The 20,599-nt window shown below is 52.5% G+C and overlaps 1 protein-coding gene across 5 annotated transcripts in view; it reads left to right on the top strand.

Annotated features, from left to right (window-relative positions):
- The window catches only part of ARHGAP26 (Rho GTPase activating protein 26), a 101,505-nt gene that overhangs the window by 50,825 nt on the left and 30,081 nt on the right, over positions 1 to 20,599 (top strand). For all 5 annotated transcript variants that reach the window (XM_039559389.1, XM_039559388.1, XM_039559390.1 and 2 more), the window contains exons 13-17: positions 3,208 to 3,273; positions 3,989 to 4,063; positions 8,178 to 8,265; positions 9,329 to 9,387; positions 10,199 to 10,304. In XM_039559389.1, the coding sequence (XP_039415323.1) occupies positions 3,208 to 3,273; positions 3,989 to 4,063; positions 8,178 to 8,265; positions 9,329 to 9,387; positions 10,199 to 10,304 (394 nt within the window). The remainder of the gene's footprint in view (positions 1 to 3,207; positions 3,274 to 3,988; positions 4,064 to 8,177; positions 8,266 to 9,328; positions 9,388 to 10,198; positions 10,305 to 20,599) is intronic.

Raw genomic sequence — 20,599 nt, 5'->3', positions numbered from 1 at the left:
ATTTCCAAAATGTCTTTGAAAGAATTCAAACCAGTGATGGTTTCATGGCACAGAAATGTGTGGTGGGGAGGCAGAGGAGCTGCTTTGACCTTGCACTGCCCTGACACACAGCTGGAGGCAGCCAGGCTGACAGAGCTGATTCAGCCCTCCTGCCCCCTTCCCGATGCTCTGATATGTCACATCAGCATAAAGGAAAGGAATTAATGGATTATATAGAAATAATCTGCCAGGCAAAAATAGAACGAGATGAGCCCAATTCAGTAGCACTTGGAATGTGATGCTACTTGAAGGTCAGATGAGTGTGGGCGTGTGTGGGCAGCAGCTGCTGTACAGGTGATGTGTATCACCTTTGCTGACGTAAAATGCTTCTGGGATGGGTTACAGCCTGGGCAGGGCATCTCCTTGGGCACTGAATGCTGCTGCTGGAGGGAAGAGCCTGTGACACGTGTGGTGGTCTGGAGCTGAGCCTCATACCCTTCCCTGAGGAAGGAGAGCCTCAAGGGAGGGAGGCTCTTCCACTTGTCCTCAGAGAGGCAGGCAAGGACAGTTTAGATTGGAAGTCAGGGAAAATTTATTCCCTGAAAGGGCTGTCCTGCCCTGGCACAGCTGCCCAGGTCAGGGGTGGGGTCCCCATCCCTGGAGGGGTTTTATGGACGTGTGGCTCTTGGGGACATGGGTCAGTGGTGGCCTTGGCAGTGCTGGGGAAGTGCTTGGATTTGATGCCCTTAGGGGAATTTTCAAACCCAGATGATCCCATGGACCTGTGATCTGGACAGCAGCAGATCTAGATCTGCTTTTGATCTGACGTTGCTGGACCAAATCATTTGGTAAAGGACTGAGATAAAGAGCAGATGCTCTGAGAGAGGGGAAATCAAGCTTTTACAATGCTCATTAAAAGTTAAATTTAAGGATGAGTAAAGGCACTTTGGATATTTAATCAGATATTATTTCTGGACATAACTACTGCAAATAAATCCCTGACCTTTCCTGATCCAGAGCTTGTCAGTGAGTGGAAGAGCTTATTCATCTGCTTAGGGGGATTATGCCAGGTCACTTCCTTCCAGAGGCACTGCTGGGTTTCCTCCTCCTGCGATTGCTGCAGGGAGGTGGGATCCCAGCCCTGCCTGGCTGCGGGGTGGTGGGCTCTGCAGGGTTATGGAGTCAGGGAATGGGTTGGGCTGAAAAGGACCTTAAAGATCATCCGGTTCCACCTCTGCTGTGAGCAGGGACACCTTCCACTACTGCAGGTTGCTCCAAGCCCTGCTCAGCCTGGCCTTGGGGATCCAAACATGCAAGGGACTAAAGGATAACTGCTGGACTGTGAATGGGTTGGCACCTCCAGTGCATGGCAGAGAGCCTGAAGCACTGACCCAGACTGACAGCACCATGCAGGGATACCCACAGGTCAGGGTCACACCAGTGCCAAGGCAGGGCTGATCAGACCCGCTGAACTGGGTTTGCTGGAGCAAGAGAGTTTCCATACCACGCTTTTGAGCTTCTCAGGTACCCCTGTGTTTATCGGTGGCCTGGGAATGGCAGCTGTTCCCTGCTGGTGGATGGCACGTTGGGTTTATGCTGCATCCATGCTGGGTGCCCAGCAAAGGGCCCTGCAGCTTCTGGATTATCCTCACGTCCTGTGGCACAGGCATCCTGCAGCTCGTGTGCTTGTGTTGGCTCGGCGCTTCAGCCTGCTTGCCCAGAAAAATATAATAGAGCTGTTTTACTTTGCACTGTTTTGGGTCCTTGTGCCATTCAGCAGACAAAACCCGTCCCCAGCAGAGGACTCAAAACAAGGGATTAGGAGGGGGCTGCTCCATGCAAGCGTGAGCTGGCAGCTGCTCATGGAGCCGCCGTGGATCGTGCGGGAATGAGCGGCGTGAGCAGGGGAATGCAGAGGAGGGAAGCTGCACGTGCCTTGCTGGGAGGCACTGCCAGCCCTGGGCTCTGCTCCCTTCCTGCCCTGCTCTGCACAGAGCAGAGAGAAGAGCTGTGCCTCTCTCCGAGCTGTGCCTCTCTCCGAGCTGTGTCTCTCACATCACTGCATTCCCTGGGGTCTGGAGCTGATCGTGACTTTGCCCACCCTTCTTCCTGCCCTGTGGAAGGTTTTCCAAACCTTTCTGTAGGGGGGAACTAATTTTCCACCACAAATAGCTGTCTGTGGGCAGTGTTTTCCAGCAGTGGTGGAAAGCTGTCTGTGGGATGCATTCTTCCAGCAGGTGTTTGGATCCCTGTATTAGTAATTCCTTGAACTTAGAAGTGAAAACCTGCATTGGCACGAGTGAATTGAGTTGTACATCCCATTAACCCTCATGTTTTAGCTCTCACTCTTGGGCAGAGGCAGCTGCCTTTGGGATATCCTCATTTGCACCAAAAGAATATTTCATTGGTGCTAATAAAATAACTTGATCTGTGCTGGGTGAGGCTGAGTGTGGGGCTCACCAGACAATGTTGTTCAGCTGGACTTTGTCTTGCTGGGGGCAGGAGTGGCTGCCTGGGGGTGCAGGCAGGGCAGGGGGCCGGGGTCAACCCTGACAGGCTCCCCAGGGACAGGTCCCCTCCCACGGAGCACAGGAGGTACTTTGGACAGAGATTTGACCCCAAATTCATTCCCGTCTCCCAGCCCCTGTTGCTCTTCCACTGCCATAAGCTGTCAGGTCTCTCCTTTTCAGGTGATGTTTTTACCTCCATACTTTCATAGAATCACTGAGCAGTTTGGTTTGGATGCTCTCCAGCCCATGGATGGCTTGGTTAGCTGGGTGCAGGATTTATAGGATCTCCCTGGAACTCATCAAGCAAGACATGAAAATGTGCCATTTTCAAGGATTTGTTGTGTCAAAATGTATGATTTCATTTCTTTCCAAGCAACCTGTTGTCAACTTTCCAGACAAGTTTGGGTTATCTCACCTTGATCCTAAATTAATTTTTGGCCATCTGCACGGGTAGATGCCTGGCAGAGGCCAGGGCAGGTGTGGAGGGCCTGGTTCAGAGGGCTGTGGAGGCTGGAATGATGATCAGTGTCTGTGCTTGCCCGGGTTACAGCTGGTACAAACTGCTGTACTTGTGTTTTTCTACCCCCATTTGTCTCCTGCTCGTCCGGGCAGTGGTGCAGCATTGCTGGGATGGCAGGGATTCAGGAGGAGCCTGGTGCTCCCTGCGGGGCCGTGCCCTGCCAGCTGTTCACCACTGCTCTCCTCCCTTCCCCTGCAGCTGCCCAGCTGGACAGCATCGGCTTCAGCATCATCAAGAAGTGCATCCACGCTGTGGAAACAAGAGGTGGGGCAGCTCTCGGGCTGGGCTTGCTCTGGGGCAGCTCTTGGCAGTGGAGCAGTTGTTTTCCTGCCCTTCTCATGGACAGAATGATTCATGAACCCTCGGACCCACATCAGATGAACCCATAACGTGCTTTGGCCAGTGCTGAGAAGCGTTTGCCCCACAGCTGGGCCAGCAGGGACTCTCAAACATGGGGCAGAGTTAGCAAAGGACACACTGGGTGTGCAAAAGGGGGGACAGGACCAAAGGGTGGGGGTTCACTTCAGCATCCTTCCTGCAGGAATGCTGCCAAGCACATCCTCTCACATGGGATTCCTTCCCCAAAACTTCCTGTGAATCTGCTTGTGTACAGGTGGGATTGTCCCAGCCCCGCAGGGAGAAGTCAGGTGCAGCAGGCTCAGACCTCAACCTGAAGGACTTGACACAGTAAAATTTTCCCAAATTGTCCTTGTTAAGTGCAGATCCTGCATGGGGCTGCCATGGCTGTGGGAAGGAGGAAAAGTGTTCTTAGATCCTTATTCCTGAGCTAACTGGGGGTAACATTTCTAGTGGATACATGAAAACCTTGATATCAGCCCCAAATTTTGCCGTCTTCTATAGCTTTGTATTTAATTGGTGAGAAGGTTTCATTGGCTTTGCTATTTGAGAAGCCAAAGAAGTGAAAGAAATCTTCGCAGCTCTTGTGACCTTCTCCTGATAAGCTCCTTGTTTTTCCTAGGGATCAATGAGCAGGGGCTCTACCGGATTGTCGGGGTGAACTCCAGAGTTCAAAAGCTGCTGAGTATATTAATGGGTGAGTATCTGGAATTTTGGTGAAGGCAAGTAGGATGTGCTGCTTTGAAGTCTTGCCAAGCAGGAGCAGAGGCTCTTGTCGGGGTCTCTAATGGTGGTGCTGTGCCCTTAGGACCATGCTGGTCGAGGCCAGGAGGTCCCGGGCACCGCGGGCAGGTCTGAAGGTAGGACTCGTGTAGGACCTGGCTTCACCAGGTCCTGCTGCAGTCACTGGTGTCCTGCTCACACACGCTCCCAGTTCTGGCAGCCTTCCCAAATGCAAACCAAAATCTTCAAAGCTTTCAGCTATTTCTTTGGCTTTTCATCTCCTACCTGCCCCCTTGTTCCCAGCACCCTTTGAAGTGATTTTCTCCTGGATGTTGCATGCTGCCTGTGGCTGTTCTTGCTTTCTCCACGGACTTTCTTGTGCCTGTTTATCTCAGTCTTGCCCAGAGTTTTCCAGCACGTGTTTCCCTCGTGATTCTGGCATTGACTGAGGCATTGGATCCTGCAGTTCTGGATGCTCCATAGGGACAAGCTGCTGGGTCTTGCCACAGCAGAGCTTGGCTCTGGCTGTGTGGGACAGACCCATTTCAGCCCTGACCTCACAGGCAGCATTTCCATCCCACAGCTGCAGCCCTGGACCAGTCTGTCCATCTGTCCAGACACGCCTGAGACAACAGTGGAAGAGAGAACAGAACTGGGCTGGAGCAGGGCAGCTGCCCTTGGTCAGTCCTGTGTGATGCTGCTCAGACTTGGCAAAACCACGGATGAAATAGCTGTAGGAATAGGGAAACAGATGCTTACTAATTTGTTAGTGCCCTCTTGAATGTGTCTGTTACTCCTTGGGGAAAATGAATGACATTTCTGGTCATCTTCTTTCCCTTCACATATTTTCTTTCCTTTGTTACACGATTTCCTTTTCCTTGTCCTTGCAAAACTTCAGTGTTCCTTTCTCTGCATATTTCATCTTGCAGAGGGTTTTCATCTGTTGTGTTTGAACATCTTTTCCTTCTCCTTTTCCAATCCCTCCTTCTTTTTCCACCATTAAGGTGTTTGCTGAGCAAAGCCCATGGTGGCTGTTACAGCTGGCAGTGTTAACCTATGGAAAATTGGTAATCCAGGAGACTGGAGCAGAAGAGCACAGCTCTAAATCCGGGTGCAGGGGACCTCTTTGCTCTGGCATTTGGAAAGTTCACTGCAGTCATGAGAGCTGGTGGCTGATGCTGTTACTAGAGAAGTTTGGCACAGGCTGGGGACATGTGAAGGTGCCCTGTGGTCCCAGGGCTGTGGGAGCCAGCGCTGGCCCATGGCACTCACGGTGGGCACGGGGAGAGCATCGATTGAAGAGCACTGCTGATAAAAACAGGCTGGGGTTGGTGCCCTGGGGCAGGTCCTGGCAGGTCCACAGCCAGGTCCTCTGGGATGCTCATCACCTCATCCATCGTGACAGGGCCTTGGACCCTGTTCTGTCACAAAGGTGTCAGTCCTGGTGTCAGTCCTGGGGCTGTGGCAGGTGGCAGAACTTGCCTGGGTGAAGAGCTCTGTGGAGCTGGGAGGGATTCAGTTTTGGACACCATCCAGCATCCATTATCTCCTCAGCCACTGAAGCCACTCAGCTGCCGCCCTCGTGTCTCATAAGGCGGTGATGGATCGCTGGTGCTTTTCCTTTGTCCCAGCGTGTCCTTGCTGGTTGTTGATGCTGGAAGCCCCTTTGGAGGTGAGTCAGGGCTGGAAGTGGGACAGACTCCTGTTGGGAATCCCCCATGGTGTTGACCATTGGGATGCTTTGCAAACCCATGACTCCATAATTCCTCCAAATTGTGGGGGATTAAATCTTCATCAGGCCCGGTGTTCGGGCTGTCTGTGAAGTCAGTGTCACACGGAAACGTGTCCCTTGTCAAACCCCATCTGTTCTCGCTGCCCTCAGGGCTCCTTGTGAATGGAGGAGCCAAATTGTGCTTGCACTGTCAGGTTTCCCTTATATTTAGAAATGAATGTGGGCAGTGTTACTGCTTCACATACAGTTTAAATGGCAAAAAGATTGAGTTTCCCTGAGCTGGTGTCAGTGACACTGCTGGGAAGGGCTTTGGCACGAGGTGTCCCTGCAGGAGGTTGGCGTGGTGGCCGCAAGGCACTGGCTCCCCGTGGGCAGCAGCTGGGTCAGGGGCAGCCTCAGCCCATGGGTTGGGTTTCAGGGCAGATCTTGTCGGGGTCTGGACTGGGGTGAAGCAGTGGGGGGTGCTCCCAGGGCTGGTGGGGCGCAGATCATCTCCTCAGCATTCACTGGCACCGTGTGCCATCACAATGAGGACAAAATCCAACAAATAACTGAACTTTCATCAGTGGGAGCTCCCATGAAAGGGTTCATTGTGGCACTGTGGGGGCCCCAGCAGGGCTGAACTCTGCAGAAGGTGAGTTACAGCATCTGATCTGCTCTTGCTCCTTTGCCACATGGGCCATAAGGGCTGGGAGTGGGGCTCCTGCCAGCCCCTCACTGCCGGGGTGTATCATCCCTGAGGCTGTTTTGGAAGTCTCTGGATGATAATCACATTGGGGTGATGAGGTGGTTCCCCAGGTTGTTCCACTCACCCTGGAGAAATTTGTGAGAGACATCAGATCAGCAGCAAAAAAGCAGCTCCAGGGTTAATGCTGACTGGGCTGTGGGTGCTTTTCCAGCCCCTGGTTCCCCACTGGCCCCAGCTGGTGTGGAAGTGTGGCCTTGTGGGAGGCAGGGCTGGTGTGGCGCTGGCCGCAGTGTCGCTGCCCAGGGAGGCAGATGCTGCAGCTGGAGCCCAAGGCAGGAACTTTTTGCAGACTCATAAATTTGAAGGTCAAGGGAAGCTGATTAACTGCTCTGAGCCTTTTCATGGGACCAACTGTGGAATTTCACGTCATGTTCCTTGATCCTGCCTAGGAACTGCTGGGTGAGCTTTTGCACAGACACAGTTTGGAGTTGTTTGTTCTACTTTGGTTAAAAAGTTGGGGTTTTTTTAAAAGATGGAACTTCTGAGGGGCTTTGTTGGATTTTTTACTATGCCAAACTTAACCTTGACTCCATTAAAATTCTCTCCTTGTAAAGGCACTGCCATAGGAAGTTCCTTGGGCATTGACTCAGGAGGATGGAGGTCGTTTGTGTGGTTGCTGAGACACACATGATCTCAGTGTGAATATGCATTTCTTATGTGTTTATTTTTCCAAGTGCACCTCTTGATGTTTTTTTTTTAATTAAAATTAACTCTTTGCCCCAAGGGAAAGCTGAACTCTATTCAGGGCATTCTTTTAAGTAGGTTGAAAATTACCCAATGGTTACATGGGGCTTTAAAATTCAAAAGTGCATTATTTGTGTCTGTGAAAAGGCAAAAACCCCTGAGCTGAGCCTGTGGGAGCAGATGGTGTGAGCAGCTGTGGCTGTGGCACCCTGGGCCTTGGGGACACTGAGAGCCTGCGCTGCTCCCCAGGGACACTTGGCACTGGTGGGACCCGAGGCCAGGGACCCCCACAGGGGCTTCCCTGGGATTCTGGTGGGAGCAGGATCCTGGCTGAGTTTCCAGGATGGAGTTAGCAGAGAGTGTTGGTGGAGCAGCATCCAGGCAGGAGGGATCAGCACTCGGGGCACTTCTGTGCCCGGCTTTTCCGTGGCCCCGGCTTGGTGCTCCTGGCCCCGGCTCGGAGCCATCACTGTCTGGGACTCAGTGCTGTGCCTGAGCCCACTTCCTGCTGGCCTGGTGGTGGCTGTGCAGGTGGCTGTGGCTGTAATGGCCAGCTGAGAGCTGGCTGGGGAGGTGGCTGCAGGATGATGATGCTGGACATTGTCAGGAAGAGGGTCCCTGTCTGTGCCTGGCTGTCACCGCTGTCACTGAGCACCACGGGCTGCTGTGCCCCGTGTCCTGGCACACTGCAAGCCACTCTGCTCCTGTCCTTGCTCAGGATGGAGGATTCCCTTTTCTTTCTCTCGTCCCATGCTGTGAGTTTGGCCCATCCTGGGTGATGAACCCCATGCCCCTGCAGATGTGTCCTGAGCTGGGAACAGCAAATAGAATGGGATGTGGTGGTCTCCCCACACAGCTGAGCAGGCACGAGCTGGAATTGTCTTCAGTTTCTTTCACTTACTGCCTTTTCATCTTTTTCCACAGATCCCAAAACAGCCACAGAGGGAGACACAGAGATCTGTGCAGAGTGGGAGATCAAGACCATTACTAGTGCACTGAAAACGTACCTGAGGTAAGGAGAAAAGCCTCACCTGGCTTCAGGAAGGGTTTGGTGGGGGTCTGGGGTTTTACTGCCCATTATTGCAGACCCTTAACAACAGCACTTTGATAGAAACAGAGCAGAAACTGCTCTTAGGGAATTTATTCTGGCTTTTCCCTGACTTTCCAGCATGTTTGAATAGGATCTGGGGAACACACTCAGATCTGAGAGATGCACACGTTATACAGACACGATTTTAAAAGCTCATTCTTGCATCCCCTGCCTTGATTTAAGCTTTTCCTGGTGGACTTCCACCTTCTGAGCATGTGGCAGAAGGGGCAGGCAGTGCAGTGTAAGGGCAGGGGCTGTAGAGCTTTTCCAGACCCGGTGCTGAGCTTTATTGTAGTCAGGATTTCTGTGTGTCAGATGAGCCAGTATCATCCTGGGGATCTTCCCAACAGGATTGGGTGTTGGCAGCCAGCAGCATCTCATTATCCACAACGTGCTTCTACCTGTTGTGACCACAGCTCCTTGCTCTCAGTGACTGTTGTGTGCTGGGTTGGGCTTGAGAGAGCAAGGGAGCACAAGAGAGAGCCTAAATCCAATTAGGGTGATAAGCGTAATTAGCCTGGTGGATCTCAGCCTAGAAAATCACAGAATTTTGCATGATTGGCAACCTTTGCTCTGGAATCTGAACTGCTGGCAAAGCAAAGAGGAATGTGGGCAGCACCAGTGTGTCCCTCTGAAGGGATGCAGCAGTGAGAGGGGACAGTGGGAATGGGGATTGGGAAAGTTTTACAATTAGGCTTTGTTTATCTTTTTAATTTATTTTCAAGCTTACTTGAAAATCATGGGCTCAGTAATACACTGAAGCTCTGTTACTGAAGGAATGCTAAAATTAAAGATTAATTTAGTGGTGAATAAATCAAAGGTCCTTGCATAGATCTTATTCCTTCTGATGAGGGGAATTAGAGTTGGTGTTGCTTAATTCTGCACTTTCCAAAATAGAGCTGAGTTTATTGTAGGGGCAAAGCTTTCTTTGTGTGGATTGTGTTCCTCAGATGTGTTTTGTGCCTGTTTCCTTTTTATCTTCCAGAATGCTCCCAGGGCCCCTCATGATGTACCAGTTTCAAAGGAGCTTCATCAAAGCAGCGAGTGAGTTTGTTGATGTTTATGGCCCCGCTCCTGAGGAGGAGCCTCATTTGCCAGTGGCTGCGATCCCCCCTGCCCTGCTGCCTCCCCACCACCCTCCCAGGCTGCTGTCCTGGCAAGCAGAGCAGGGCTGGAGCCAGGGCAGGCTGTTGCTGGGAGGTGACCAGAGGTGGAAGAAGCGCAGATGGTGCCGGGAGCGTGGGGCTGGCAGCGGCTCCCGTGGCTGTGACCACTGGCTGTTGTTAAACAGCACCCACGGTGTTTGAGGGGCTCTCTGCTGGTTCAGATGTCTGTGCTGCCTTCCTTTCACTGCCATGGGGAGGGGGCTTTGCAGGGAGCAGGGCATTTTCCATTGGCAGCTGTGCAGCCCGTGGATGGGGGAGCGGGATGTCAGGAGAGCCCCATGGTCCATGGCCATGGCAGTGCTGGCCTCCTCCAGCAGCTCCCACTTAGTGCCATGGACCCAACCAGCCTGTGGAGCACCAGAGGCTCCAGCCTGGCCTGCCCTGGGCACACTGACCATGGGAATGTGCCCGTATTCCCTTTGCTGGAGTCGCTCTGGTTACAGCCAGCCTGCCCTGCTCACCATGCTGTTCACATGGCCTCTGCTCCCAGCTCACCGTTTCAGCCCATCCAGTGTCTCCCTTTGGAAACAGCTGCCTGGAGGTAGTAGGCAGGAGCAGCACCGTGGGGAGTATCTGCCATGCCTGGGTGTGGGATGGAGCAGCTCCCTGGGATGTCTGTCAGGGACAGTGTTAGGCCTCTTCCCATAGCAACCCCCTGTGGAGATAAATCCTCTTCTATCCCCATGCAGAACTGGAGAATCAGGAGTCCAGGGTGTCAGAGATCCACAGCCTCGTCCATCGGCTCCCGGAGAAAAACAGGCAGATGCTGCACTTGCTCATGAACCATTTGGCAAAGTACGTTTATGACTGATGTGTTTTTCTCTCCTTTTTCCACTTCCTCTGAAAGTTAATAGTGGTGGAAAAGTTTCCTTGTGTGTGGTGTTGAGTCATATCTGGTTGGCAACTGGAAACCTGCGTGTGAGTGAACCGAGGGCCGAGAGACCGAGGGGGGGATGAGGGGTGGGAGCTTCCCAGCCAGCCCCCAGCCCCAGGGCATGGAGCCCATTAGCTCCTGGGAATCTCGTGTTGCTTTTAACAGCCTGCAATGGGTTTGGCTGCCCACGATGTCCAGGAGGCAGAGCGGAGGTGAAGCTCCTCGCGTGGTTTCGGAGCAAACCTGCCATTAAAGAACTAAAAGTGATTTCTTTGCTCAACAAACGACTACTCTGGGGCGTATTTTCTGCCTTTCTGCACCCTGATGAATCAATATTTTTGTGTTACCTTGAAACTTTGTGAGGGTGAAGGAATGGGATAATTTTTTTTCTTTCAGTGGTAGAGCTGACCTGTAATTTCTCATCTTCTTCCTGCCCCTGCAGGTTCCCATGGAAACCTTTGATTAGTGTTTTAGAAGTGAAAGCATCATCAGGTGTTTGTGCAGCCTCAAGGCTGTGGGGTTGGACCTGCCCTTGCTGTTCATAGCAGTGCTGCAGGAACAGCAGGGATGAGGCAGGACTGGGAAACCTGGGGAATGACTTAATCGGGATAACTGCTTAGGAGGAGATCTGGAAGAACCCAAGTTATCTGTTTAGAAGAAAAAATAACAAATGACATTTGAAATAGGCCTAAACACAACTCCAGATGCTTTCTTGTGGCCTGGGTTTGTGTCTGCTCTGTGGGGTCCCTGGCAAGGCTGTTAAAAACCAAATTGCTGCTTTAGGTGTTGGTTTCAAACCTTCTGCATTTACAGCCTGAAGCCAAGGCCAAGTGGTTCCAGGTGCTCCCATCACCCAGAGGGGATTGCCCAGGGAAGCTGTGGCTGCCCCACCCCTGGCAGTGCCCAAGGCCAGGCTGGAGAGGGCTTGGAGCAGCCTGGGACAGTGGAAGGTGTCCCTGCCCAGCGAAGAGTGGAACTGGACGAGCTTTAAAGTCCCTTCCCACCCAAACCATTCTGGGATTCTGTGATTTTGTATGTGCAGGGAATCTGTAATTGCTTAAGTGTTTTCCACCTAAAGGAAAAACCTGGTGATAGAGTAGAGATGTGGAGTCAGGTTTACAGTGGGGTTTGTGCTGCTTTAGTGGAGAAGGAATTCAAACAAAACAAACAGTGTGTGTGGTGCTGTGTGCTATTTTAGGAAGAGAAACAGCTCATAGTGTTATTTAATAGGAAAAAAATTAGAGCAAGGCAGGAGGCTGAGGGGAGAGAGCCTGCTGAGCTCTGCAGCCCTGGGGGGATCCTGGGCTGTGGGGACAGAGGCACAGCCAGCCCCAGGCATGGGCTCACAGCATCCCTCTGGGGTTGGTCCTGCAGCCCCTGCTCCGGGAGCAGCACCCTGATCCAGGAGCATCGCCCTGCTCCAGGAGCACCCACAGGGCAGCCGGGGCCAGGGCTCATTGCCATAACTCTTCTAAATGAGCTGGTTGAGGCTGCAGAGCCATTGAGCCGGATTAAAGACAAGAATGGAGAGAAATCTTCACATCTGCAGCAGATGTTTGGTGGGAGGGGCCATGCTGCAGAAGGGACGGGGCCTGGCTACCCCGGGGGGACGCTCCGGACGGGTGGGACCGGCCGAGGTCTGGGTGCTGCTGAGAGCAGGGCACCCACAGCCAACATGGGCAAAGCCAAGGGCCTCGGGCTGGCCCTGCCAAGCTGGGCTGCACTGCTTGGAGGGGATTATTGTCTCATCTGTTTCTGACTGGGTTTTTTATTTTAAGTAATGTATGAATAATCAAGATTTGCATGTTTATCAGATGAGCTAAAAAAAATATTTCTCAGTCTTGCTGTGGAGATTTCTGACACTAAAACCAGAACTTGGGCTGAGTCGGTCAAGTAAAGAAAGCATGTCCTGGGTGGTTTCTGACTTCTGTGTTTTTGGGGTGTACGTGCTCTGCTGCACTGACAAGGGACGTGGGGCTCCTTATGTGATGAAGCTGCAGTTTTTATCAACAGTAATACAGCTGGTAAGAAAGCTGAAATGTTCAAAAAAGGCAGTTATTAACCCCAGTATTAGACAGGGTAAGTGCCTGGGAGGTGGTTCAGCAGTGCCCTTCCTCCTGTGCAGCAGAGGAGTGTGGTGGGTCCCATGGCAGCTGGAGGCCACAGAACTGGGGTGCAGTGAGAGGGGCCTACAGAGGAGGGAGAGGACAAATCTCAGGAACAAGCACAGACAGGGTGGACAGAGAGGAGCATTTTGATAGAAAATGAACTTGATTTCTGCCTCTTACTGCGTCTCCAAGCCCATTTGTGCTGCCTCCTGCCTCATGTCCATATGTCCAGGCAGTTGTTCACTATGCCACAGAGAGCAGGAGCAGTCCCTATCCCTGCTCCTTCCAGCCTGAACCAGTCTGGGATTCTGTGATTAAACCAATTTTTTTAAATGCCAGGTAAGTTGAAGTGAAACGAGGGGCCTGTGGTGCTGCCGGGCTGGTGATGGCTGTGCCAGGGGTGCTGCTGGAGTGGAGCTGGTTGCAGAAAATTGCCATTTTTGTTAGTGGAGCTGCAGTATCGTCCCTGTCTCTTTCTTCTTTTGTAATGTACTTTCTCACCCAGGAGTCAGTGCTGTGGAGGTGCAGAGCAGGGGGATTTCACTCTGATTATATTTCAAGCATTTAGGGAATTATTTTTCATGTGTGGCCATATTTTGACACCTGAGCTTTGCTTTGTTCTCGTGGTAGTGAGTCCAGGTTCTCCAGCACAGATGGTGCCAGGCTCATGCCCCTTCTGTGGGGCTCCCAGCCCCTCCTGTGGTTGGCATCACTGCCACTGCCCCACACAGCCCCTGATCCACGCACCCACTCCTCTGCTGCCAAGGTCAGGACCATGAGGAGGCTGCAGCCGAGCTGTGTGTACGTGTATTTAGCAGAATTAATTATCTCTAATCGCTCCCAGCTGGGACCTGGCCAACACCAACTGGTTCCCTTTGGTTTTGCTGTGGTGGTGTTTTCTAGTTTACGTGTTTTAACCAAGATGACAGTGATTGTTATCTCCTGCACAAATTGCTTGTTGTTTATCAGGGTGGTGGTTTCCATGGGCTCTGCAGGGCAGCTGCTAATGGGGACCCACCAAAACCCACAACGGGGCAGGGGCCGGACACGGAGCCCAGAGCGTTCTGCAGGGCTCGCTGCTCGACCAGGGCTTGCTGGCAAAGCAGAAGAAGAAAAAGTTCCTCCAGGTCTTCTGCCTAAAAATACAACCAGGCCTTGTTTTGCTCGGCGTGGAGCAGCCACGGCCTTGGCAGCCCCGCGCCGCGCTGGGGCCGCGCTGCCCCGCAGAGCCCCCGGAGCTGCTCCCTCTGTGCCCCGCGGCTCCAGGACCCCACCAGGGCACCTGTGTGGGGCCAGGGGGGGCAGCTCCCCCAGGAATGTGCTTTTCCTTGGATTGTTTTGCCGGTTTCCCCCGAAGGTGCAGCCGGCGAGGAGGCTGACGCCTCTTGGCACAGCAGGTCTGATTTCATCCCCGTGGCAGCTGTTTATGCTGCTGTCTGGTAACTATTCATTTGCTTGATTTATGTATTGCTTCCAGTAAGTCATTCTTGTCCAGGACGTTCTGGAAATTTCCACTGGCCACTGAGGCCTCTGAGATGCTCCCATCTCGTGCTGCTCACCTCGTTTGGCTGCCAGAAGCAAACAGGGAGCTGCCTTTGGCCCGGTGGGCTGGGCCAGGCAGTGATCCTCCTTGCTGCCTTTGGGAATGCCATTTTTATGCCCAGTACCTGTTTCTGCTCCTTTTGGATCATGGCAGTGCTGGATCCAGGCAAAGCCCCAGAGTTCAAGTGACCCAAAGGATCTGGGTGCTCTTATGGGTAGCAAAAGGGAGGTGACATGGAAGGAGACTCCCTGTAGGCACGTGCTGCCTTGCAGGAGCTGGGAGAATCCTGCCTGGGGCTTGGCCTGGGTCAGGTTCAGGCTGTGCTCTTTTTTACACCTTTTCCTTTTTTCCTAGTTGGAATGAGTTGGGTTTTGAGGTCCCTTCCAACCCAGCCCATTCTGTGGTTCCATGATTCTGTGATTTGTGCTCTGGAGATGGAGGTGCCAGAGCCTTGTGGGGAGCAGCAGCACCTTTGGCTTCCCCCTTGCTCTCCTTTCCCTCACATGTTTTGGTGGAGGAGCCGGCGATGCTTCCGCAGAGGCGAGACAGCCCTGCAGTGCTCTGTGCCTGCCCTTGCCAGCTTTGCCTCCCTCTTACTCCTCTGCTTTTGTTTTTAATATGAGATTCTGCAGAATTAAAAACCACCACAAAAAGCCCTGTAGGTGTTCGCTGGGTTTTTTAGGCTTGGCTTCCTGTAATGTGTAAATTAGCAAAAGGTTTTGTTCTGCTTCTGCAAATGAACTTTTAACCCCCTCTGTCTGGGTGCTCCCTGGAGCAGCTGTGTGGGTGCTGGTAGCTTTTCCTTCCATGCTTCTCTAAAAGCTCCTTATGTTTCATGCAGGCTCTCCAGTTTCTAGCTGGAGGGAAATGTGCTCCAGAGCCTGCAGTGTCCCTCATTAGGTTCTTTTGTACCCACATCCTGCACAAGACTCGAGTCTGGAGATAGGATAATGAGGGCCTTGGACTAAAGCTGGCATCACCACCCTGGCATGATGATTTAGCTTGTAACAAAGCAGCTGCTGGGTTTGCTGTGGAGTTTCTGTGGTTGAACATCTCTGCTGAGCTCCTGCTGGATCTCTGGGAGCAGCACCAGGCATTTTGCATTCCTCAAGTGTGAATTCTTGTGGGCTTGTGTCTCAACCTGGTGTTGTTGGGTAGAAGTTGTTGATAGCACATAATTATCTGGATTCTTTTTAATTGTTTATCACAGTGAAACTGAAACTGAGTATGAAAAGAGATTGAATCGAGAGTGAGCGAAAGATTTCCAATAGCTGGCTGGAGTCTCCCTGGTGGTGTCTGCACCATCCCCGCAGACAGAGTGGGATGGAGATGTCTTTGTGGGCACATCCCTCTGTATGAACAGACCCAGCACTGAACCAAACTCAGAGAGATTTTAGTCAGCTTTTCAGCAGAAGAAAGCAGGCTGGAAATCACCACAGCTGAGATATCTTGGAGCTGCAGTTTTTGCCAGGATGCTTGTGTGATCCCTAGGCTGCAGAATCACAGACAGGTTGGGATTGGGAGGGATATTTAAAGGCCATCTCGTTCCAACCCACATGTGTGTGGCAGGGGGCACAGAAGTGGGGGAGTGAGGGGTGTTTCCAATCACTGGGCAAAACCTTGTCCTGCTGGTGAAGGTGAGACAGGCATTTTTCCTGCTGTTGTTCTCATCATTAATTCTGAAAGCTGGTTATTCCTATATTCCCTTTCTTCCACCACTGTCTTTTAGGAATTCAGTATTTTGGAGGGATGAGCTCTAATCTTGCATTTGTGAAGTGAATGAGGTCCAAAATATCTCTAAGGGGAAAAAAAGGTGAACCCCCCTCTGTTGCTCTTCCCCATGGCCGCTGCACTCATGTGAAGGTGCAGGTGTGCACCAGGCACCTCCTGCACGTGGCCCTGTGACCTGGCTCCCTGGGGAGACGTGGGAGCTGTGCTTGCTCAGCCCAGTGCTGCTGCTGCTGCTGGGAGGCTCTCTGGGAGCCTGTTGACTTTGGCTGTTTTCCATGCAGCAGGTTGTAGACTCCGGCGCGGCGCTTGCCGTGGCGGCAGATCTTTCAAAGGATTCCTTGTTAAGCCAGACCTGCTCCTTGGGGCTTTCCTTGCCCTGCTGGCCATGTGGGTTTGTTATTGCAGTGTGACAGCACCAGGGAGGTCTGGTTCTGGAGAAAAACCTGCCCATGCAGCAGGGCTTTGCCGAGGTGCCAGGGCAGTGGCACAGGGGTGGCAGTGGCACAGTTTGCAGCCGTGGCAGGCCCCGTTCCAGCCCCATCCCCAGGGGTGTTTGAGGTGAGGCCTCTTTGCTGGCTGTGTTTGTGCAGGTGGAAGCCATGGTGACTTTTAACATCAGCTCTGGCCGTGCCTGCGGTTTTCACCAGGGTGTCAGGGGAAACCTGCAGTGCTGCCATGCCGGGCACAGGGAATGTGCCAGCCCGGTGCCACTCAGCCCTGGGCTGAGGGTTGGTGAGCAGGGCTGGGATCCCTCTGAGAGCCCCCAGCAAACTCAGCTTGCCCAAAGCCTGAGAGGATGGAGAGGATGGCTTTGGAAGCCCCGCTGGCTCGGTCTGGGAAGCCTGAGCCGGAGCAGTGCTGAGCTCCCTGTGTGTTTCCCTACAAGTCACAGCACGTTTGGCATTCGCATCTGATCGGGCTCACCGATACTGAACCTCACATTTGGCCTCGGTGTCTTCTCAGTGCAACATGAGCCCCTTTTTTTTTCCCTGGGAGTGAACCCAAGCATCCAGCTGTGGCCAGATCCACCCGGGAGAAAAAGCGAGTCTTGTTGGAGCAAGTCAGAGCGCCCGGAATCAGTGCAGGCACAGGTTTGGTCCCAGCTGAACAGGCAGCCCAAGAGCAGCAAGGGTTTTGCATTCAGCGAGTTTCCCCTTGACTTCACTGGGAGGTTTTGTCATTCCCTGGTGATCTGTCCTCCTTCTGGATCCGCTGGCCTCCACGTGAATTCCTCAGGCTTGGCTCTCCTCACCGGCGCGGCGGGGCTGGGGAGCTGTGAGCCCACGCCCTGGCTGCAGGCAGCGGGGTTTGTCCGTATTCCCGATGTTCCCAGTTCCCACAGTGTGGCTGAGTGAGCCCAGTTTGCTCCTGCTGCTCTGGACTCCTCTGGCCCTTGCAGAGCTCTCTGTGTCCAGAGCAGCCTGAGGAGTGCAGGCATGTCTGGAGCCTCAATAAACAGGCAGGATAAAGGGATGGTTGTGCAATGTGGAAGTGTGGCGTTTCCGTGCATCTGCGCTCCGGCTTGGGAATCATGGAATCTTTAAAGTTGGAAAAACCCACTAAGATCATCATCTCTAGCCATTCCCTCAGCACTGCCAAGGCCACCACTAGCCCATGTCCCCAGGTACCACATCCACGTGCCTTTTGAACACAGGATGAAGCAGAGCTGGTTGTGCTCCCTTCTTCTCCACGGCTGTCCGCCAGCAGCCACTGCAGACCAGTGTCCCTGTCACCTCCTCCAACGCACGTGTGCCTTTTAGGAACAATTTAGGAATGTGTGATTGACTGATTTAGCTGCCTGGGACACCAGTGGGTGTTGCTGCAGCTGGAATTGCATCACTGGTTTCACCAGCTCTGTGCCGGGAGCCAGTCACAACATTCCTGCAATAAACACCTGCTTCATTCCAGCCATCAGACACATTCCCGAGGCTGGGAAACCCACCACGGGTTTGAGTGAGAAGTGAGTCATCCCCAGGGAGCTGCAGGGCCACCATCTCTGGGGACACAGCTCCACCAGCCCCTTGGAGAGGGGAGAAGCTGAGTTGGGTCCAGCCCAGCCCCTCTTCCCTCTCCTGCTCTTCGCTCATCAGCCGCAGCCCAATTAAACTCAATAATGTGCAGAGACGAGTTAAATGCACCCAGGAACATTTCCCAGAACTCATTAGATAAATGCCCCCAATTGTGAGTGCTCGAAGCCTCCGTGCCTGTCCGTCTGTTCAGGTGAGGCCCAGGTTAACGGGAGTGGGGGCTGCAGGGGCAGGGAGCTGCACAAACCCCAGCCTTGGCACAGGCTGCCCAGGGAAGTGGTGGAGTCACCATTCCTGAAGGGATTTAAAACTGTGTAGGTGGGGCACCTGAGGATATTGTTTAGTGGTGGCCTTGGCCGTGCTGGGGGAATGGTTGGGCTCGGTGATCTTGGAGGGCTTTTCCCACCTAAATGATTCCATGATTCTTTGCCCGTAGTTTGTGGGAACAAGGCTGGTGGCCCTGGTGCCACAGATGCCTCTCCACCCAATGTGCTGCCTCTACTCCCTCTGCTTTTTACCTTCCATGTATGTCCAGAGTCAGAGGTGAGTGTTTAATTTCATTGAAACTACCCAGAGCAGCCTAAATAATTTTGGGGATTGCTGGCCTCTGCATGATTGGCTTTTCACGTTAAACAGAAGCTCTGCTGGTGGTGGCAGATGGGATGGATTTTTCCCTGTAGCAAGAAGAACGAGCTGCATTATTTTCCATCCTATGAGGACTTGCTAGTCCAGCCACAACAAGCACTTTGATTTCAAAGGTTTGTCCCAGGCATGGAAATAGAAACACTCCAGACTTGCCTTTTGTTCCCTTCAGATGGCTGTTTGCTCAGAGATTTTGTTCTGAATCAGGGAAGATATTTGAACTAATAATGGCACTTCTGGCTGAGATTCAGATACATGCATTCTATAAATAAAATATGTATTTATATATAAAATACACACACAACAGTGTATACACATATATAAATACATACATAAAATACATGCAGGAAGTAGTTCCAGGCACGGGAAGCAGCAGTTCTGTGGGAGCAGAGCCAGGAGCCCTTGTGGCACCCACTGGAGCTCCGACCACACTGGAATATTTACTGTTCCCTGCTTCCCCTGCACTGAACCTTGGCTACCAATTACCCCGTATTAAATTGTGTTTGGTCATGGCAGTGACTATACAGTATCCAGGCAACCCGGGCATAATCTAATTTAACACCCAACATGGATTTACTCCACTCCTGTTCTCCTTTGTTTTGCTGAAAGGGAGTGAGAAATGAGCGGCGTCCAGGGACACCCCGGGAATGACCTGGGGGACAGTGCTCCCTGGGCTCCCGGCCCGGGCTGTCCCCGTGGGATGGCAGGGCTCGGTCCCAGTGGCACGGCTGGGTGCTGGCAGTGTCCAACACGGCTGCTGGGTCAGCACCAAGTGGGTCAGGACTTCGTGGAGCTGCTCGTTGGTGGGGCACTGCTGAGCACAGACACTCCCCTGGCTGAGGGGCTCTGCCTGTCCCACACCACCAGGCTGAGCTCCCGCTGATCCCCGAGGGAGGCACATGGGAACTGTCGTGTGCTGCAAGGAGAAGGAGCAGCCCAGAGTCCAGACAGCCTGGCCCACTGTGAGCCCCGAGCAGGAGTGAAGAGGTTCCGCACATTCCTCCATTGGTTGTTGCTGTCTCCTGTGCTGGAAGTAACTTCTGTGAAGTGGGGAGCAGAAAAAGGACCCATAGAAATTAATGACAGTGCAGTTCTCTCAGAGTGCATCAAGGGCCGGAAGGAAACAGCAGGTTAAAAGGAAAATACAGTGAATGCTTGGAAAACTTCTAAAGAGCAGCTCAGGAATGGCACTGACAGTCCCTGCCGAACAGCCCTGGCATTAAGCCCACTTTGGGCTGAGAACACTCATCTTTAGAAACTGCAGCGTTATTTCCTAGTACAAAGGATGATGAAGAGGTATAATTTAGAGTAAATTATCCTGTGGGTAATGGATGGGGAATTAGAAGGATGTGAAAGGTGAATCATGTTTTGGAGCACGGCTGTGCTGACCCGGTACAGGGATGGCTACTGCTGGAAAAGTACCCGGGATGCAGAGCAGGAGTTCATGTGCCACTGAGGTTTATTCCAGAAAGGAGCCAGATTCCACAGCTGCAGAACAGCTCCCACACTTCCAGAGGCAAAATAAAGCACAGTGAGGAGGGGTGTGGTGCTGGAGGCAAGGGCCAGCACCCTATGGGTGAGTGGGCAGTGCCTGGGCAGGTCTGTGGCTGGGGCTGTGGGACCATGTCCTGCCTGGGAAGCCATTAATAGCCCAGTCTGAAATAATTACCAGGACCACGCTCAGCTGCCTCACTGTAATGAGCTGGTGACAGTGCAATTTATTAGTGATGTAGGACATGGTAACGGTAATGAGAAATGGAGGCACCTAATTTTGTGCGACTTAGATCAGTTCAGTTGTTTTTTTATAAATGAACGTTGTTTTACTAACCACAGAAGATCATTAAAATTATTATTTTATTAGTGCTTTTCAAAGCCATTTGAACTGCAGCTGCGTTTTTCCATATCCAGTTAGGAGTATGTGAACGTGTGTCTGAAATGCAGTTTTGCAATGCAAAAATGTCATTGGGATTTGTGAGTGACGTGGATGGGAGTGGGGGGAAGGTTTGAATCCCCATATAAGTATTTTATAGTATATAATGGTTCTTATTGGACTTCTTCTGCCTTTCTTGCTGCTCCCTGAGGTTGTGACTTCCTAAGGAGAGTTTGTTTCCCCTCCCAGCTCGGAAGTGCTGGCGTGGCCATGAGCAGCTTGGCAAGCTCTTGGC

The sequence above is a fragment of the Corvus cornix genome, chromosome 13 (genome assembly GCF_000738735.6).
Source record: "Corvus cornix cornix isolate S_Up_H32 chromosome 13, ASM73873v5, whole genome shotgun sequence".
Taxonomy (NCBI): domain Eukaryota; kingdom Metazoa; phylum Chordata; class Aves; order Passeriformes; family Corvidae; genus Corvus; species Corvus cornix.
This window is presented reverse-complemented; position numbering and strand designations above follow the sequence as displayed.